Here is a 4,574-nt window from a genome sequence, read left to right as displayed (position 1 = left end):
AGGAAAGGCAGGGTTATGCAAATTATTTCTAGGAAGTCATTTACATTAACTCCTCCAAGATAGAACATGCTTAGTGACACTCAAGGTGTCTTCTGGTGGTCTTCAGGGATGAAGGCTGGACGTCTTCCTGTCTCTCAGTGCATGCTCTTTACAGTTTTCTCCATAGTTTCTAAAACACATTCCTGCACTCAAAAACACTTTCCTGCACAAACTAGTTAGGAACACCTTTTTGCTGAAAACATGATATACTCTGTCTCTGAATTGGTTGTTGATCTCATTATTTATGACTCCCCTATCTTCACTTCTTTATCTTCAAAGCTGTTCCGCTGTTACCCCTAATTTTTGTAGCTGCTCTCATGAAACAGCTCACATGGTTAGACCCATATTCTACTAAAATCCAAAACAAATCTATTCTCAAAACACACAAATTCTTCTTATATTAAAGCTATATCAATTAATTGTCTCTTAAGCTACATCTATATCAATAGACTCATCATTATTACATATCATTGAATCATTCTCCCCTTTTCATTATCCTTACAAATTCTTTTGGAATCTCAAATGATACCATCCTATTTTAATGATTTTGAAAAGTATTTACCTGTCTCTACCTGATGTCTTATTTTATTTCTCCTCCAGTCCCCGTATGTTATAGTGGTTCATTTACACCTCCACAAAGAACATTAAATTGCCACAGAAGAAATTATAACTAAAATACTTATCATCATAACAACACATGTAAAAAGTTGTTTGAGCCAGGCAAAGTTTTGGGTGCCAGGAAGTAAGCTTATTCCAAGCCTCTTTAAATCCTCACGATGTATTATCTTGAGCTATTTGGTGAAGAATTTTTGTTTGATTCCAAATTATTTAAATTTGCTTCCATTCCTTTTCCCGATTTATAGATGCACAACAGCTTTGGTTTATTGCCATGCACGTGACTCCTTCTTTACCATGCGACAGAGCTAATGGTAATAGGTTTTGTCTAACTACATCACTTAAGGAAGAAACCTCTATTTGCTATCTATGGATAGCATCTCTTGTTTCCTTTTGGAATAACTCCATGCTGGCAGACATAGTAACTGTAGCTTTTTCCAATTCACTTACTTCAAGCAATGGGAGCAACCATCTTGCAAACTCGTGAAAAGCAGCTGGCTGTACTACTAGGGGGTTTAGTCCCTTTTTATGTATTGTCCTCAAGGGGTTCATAGAATTCCTCAAGTGATTAAATATTTGGTCTCCAGGAATTCGGTATCCTAAAGTTTGTGTTCTGCTCCATTTATGGAGCAGGCCTTTCCATCTCCACATAGCCACCATAATCCTTTAAGAATACAGTCAAATGAAAAGTCTCTCCTTAATCCTTGAATTACAGGGAGTGGACACCCACTTGGTATGGAAATGTTTTGGCAAGAAACTTTACCTTTACATGGGTCGAAACACAACCTCTAGTTTAGGGCTGTATAATTCACATTAAAGTCTCCTAATTTTAAGGCACCTGCATCATTTTTCATTATAATTATGGCTTTTCCCAAACTTTGTAGCTCAAACTACATTCTTTAACTTGTTATTCTCACAACTATATGCCACCAGCAGCCAGGAGGGCAGGTCTCAGGAGGAAGAGCTGCGATAACTCAGCTCAGCTGTGCTGGCTGCTTGGGGAGGTTGACTCTGGCCTGGCCACAACTAGGACACCATGCCACCAGGCTGGCCTGTGATTTGGGGGTGTCTTTGAGGCTTTGGCTTGCCCGGGGCACTTGTGAGCAGCGGGGCCAGGGTGAGACCCACAGGCAGGGCTGGCTGTGGCCGCGCCTGTGATTGGCTCCTGCACCTGTGACAGCAGCAGCATCACAATGGGGGCTGGTGGTTACAAGGGGCGCGCAGGCAGCACTGACCGGTGTGGCCTGGGCTAGCGGTGCGTGCACACACTGGCCCAGGGGGTAAACTGGGCTGGATGAGAGACGTGAAGCCTGACATGAAGCCACTGTTGTCTCAGGAGAGCTCAAAGGGCTCTTGGACTGCTCAGTGTTTATGGAGTAAGATGATTGGCTCATAGTCATATTTAACACACCACCCGCAGGTGCCAGTGGACACTGACCAGCGCTCTGCGCAGGTGGGCACATTTGCATAGATAGCCCTTGGCTATTGTGCTGTTATCTCTCATCCCAAAATCACCTCACCCGTGAGATGGATGGAGACATCACAACCATCAGCAATGATTATCAATCAGTCCAGATTTACAGGACAAAGTCAGGGACAGGTGGGGGCAGCAGCGGAAGAATCCTGTCACAAAGAGCCAGGGTGAGGCTCAAGGGTGGGGCTGGCTACAGCAGCATCTGTGATTGTCTCCTGTGCCTGTGGCAGCAGCAGCATCACAATGGGGACAGGTGGTTGTAAGGGTTGCACAAAAGCAACTGCTGCCCAGTGTAGCCTTGGCTAGTGGTGAGTACAGACATGGGGGAGGCTGGGCTGGACGAGGGCTGGGGCAGAAATATGGGCCCCCGGGGAGGTGGGTTCTCACCCGGCATCAAGGGACCAGCCTCTGGTTGATGAGCCTTGGCCTGGGCATGGTGCTGTCGACACGGGGGCTGGGCACAGGCCCTGCTGCCTCCCAGCTGCCTCACCCCCTCTCCTACTGGCTCCCTACTCTCTGCAGCTCCCCTCCCAGATCCTTCCCAGGCCCGCTGAAGCCCTTTTCTCCTGCAGGCTATGTCTGTCACCACAGTCATTACAAAGCTTGTGAAAAGCATCATCCGGCGCCTGCATATGATTGGTGAGGAGCTGGATGAGCTCACTCGTGATCGCATGGAGCAGCGTCACATCTGCCTGAGCTAGAAGATGACTCTGCTGCAGCAGGAGCTGGAGCAGAGGACTGTGGAGCAGAGAAGCCTGGAGCCCAGCACTCAGGAGCAGAGCAGCATGGCCTGGCGATCCCTGCTCTTTGCTGCCCTGCAGTACTGGCAGTTCTGGGTGATTGCTGGAGTCCTGGTCCTGCTCTTTGGCCTCTGGTGGCGGCTCCAGAAAAGGAGTCATCAGGCAGACATCAGTGATGATAGCTCCAGCAGTGACATTGAGGAGATGGTGGAAGAGGAGGAGGAAGAGGAAGAAAGTGAAGATTCTGATGATGGTGAGATTAATCTGGGCAGGATTTTTGCAAAGCGCATCCAGTGGCCAAAGCAGAACCTGACCTACCGGAGACAGGTGGTTGAGGAGCTGGTGGGGAATGTCATCCACACCTTCCAAGGCCTCTTCACAAAGAAGTTCTTTCCAGTGCTGCAACCACCTATCGGTGTGGGAAGCACCTTTGAAGGTTGGAGTCCTCAGGAGCATGATGCTGTCTATTCCCTGCTCATCCCAATGAATCCCCCCAGTGGGCATGTCTTCCACCTGGAGATGGGCACCCCAGGGGAGATACCAGCAAAGCATGCCTGCATCCGTGTGGAGCTTGAGTGCACCTGCACGAATGAGCAGCTGGTGGGGAAAATGCTGTGCTTCCTCCACCACTCCGAGGCAAGACTGAGGAGTAATCAGGGTCCCAGCCTCCTGCATACCCTCTGCACTGACTCCTACCTAGACATGCAGAAAACTCTCTGCTGGTTCCAGAAGTATGTTAGGTCAGCTTGGATGCTTTTGCCTCAGTCACGTCACTACTGTATGAAGATACTACCCTCCAGCCACTCCTGTAAGCTGCAGCTGACAAATACTTCCAGAAGAACCTACTTTGTGGAGATCATGTTTGGGGTGCAACAAGGTGACTCGGACATCTTTGTGAGCAGCCAGAGTATGGAAGCCAGCTCCACCTCAAACACAAAGTGGCCAGAGACCTACGCTGTGGCGGAGGTGAAGTTCTTCAGGTATATTGCCAGGCGGACCCCGTATGACAGCTTCCACCTCAAGTGCCTGCAGCTCTGTGCCTGCATCCTGGTGGGCACTGACTTTTCTACCTATGCCTTCAAGACAGCTGTGATGCACCTCCTGACAACCATACCCCTGTCAGGCTGGTGCAGGAAGGATTTCCTGCTGCGGCTGTGGGATATCAAGTCATACCTGCACTGCTGCCTGGAGGAGAAACGCCTCAACCATTTCTTCTTTGGCAATGAGAATGTGCCCAAGGAGATTGTCTTGCCCATGGCGTTAGAAACAGCTGAGCCACTCAATCTCTTCTGGTACCTGGTGGAGGATCCAGCAGCCCATGCAAAGGCACTGTGTGACTTCAGTGAGCTAGAAGAAGAGCTTGTGACACTGCTCTTCAAAGGACACTGAAAGAGGTCTTCATGCACAGAGCGGTATTTGTGCATCTCACAGACACCACATAGAGAAGGGAAAAGAAGGAGAGAATCCAGGACAAAAAAAAAAAAAAAAAGAGATCATCCTTTCCCTCCTGGACCATTACCCTGTGCAAAGATGCCATTAAATGTTGTGTTTGAAAATAACACATGCCTGCAAGTGTCTGTGCATCGCTGTGTTGGGGAAGGTGGGCAAAGGGTGCTGACCACTTAGCTGCTGCCAATTTGGGGAGCATTCTTCAGAAAAGCTGATATAGCGGGCTCTGGTTTCTGCCTGGGCTTGAGTGTCCTGTG

General features: G+C 48.5%; 1 protein-coding gene across 1 annotated transcript; it reads left to right on the top strand.

Moving 5' to 3' along the window:
- Positions 1-2,703: 2,703 nt before the first annotated feature.
- LOC311203755 (inositol 1,4,5-trisphosphate receptor-interacting protein-like 1) lies at positions 2,704-4,257 on the top strand (the record flags this gene model as incomplete). The annotated part of the gene is given in 2 exon segments (XM_084278513.1): positions 2,704-2,826; positions 2,830-4,257. Coding segments are annotated over 2 exon segments (1,551 nt in total).
- Positions 4,258-4,574: the final 317 nt, after the last annotated feature.

The sequence above is a fragment of the Gallinula chloropus genome (genome assembly GCF_964237585.1).
Source record: "Gallinula chloropus genome assembly, chromosome: Z".
NCBI lineage: Eukaryota > Metazoa > Chordata > Aves > Gruiformes > Rallidae > Gallinula > Gallinula chloropus.
The sequence above is the reverse complement of the archived record's forward strand: the minus strand, read 5'-3'. Positions and strand labels throughout refer to the sequence as shown.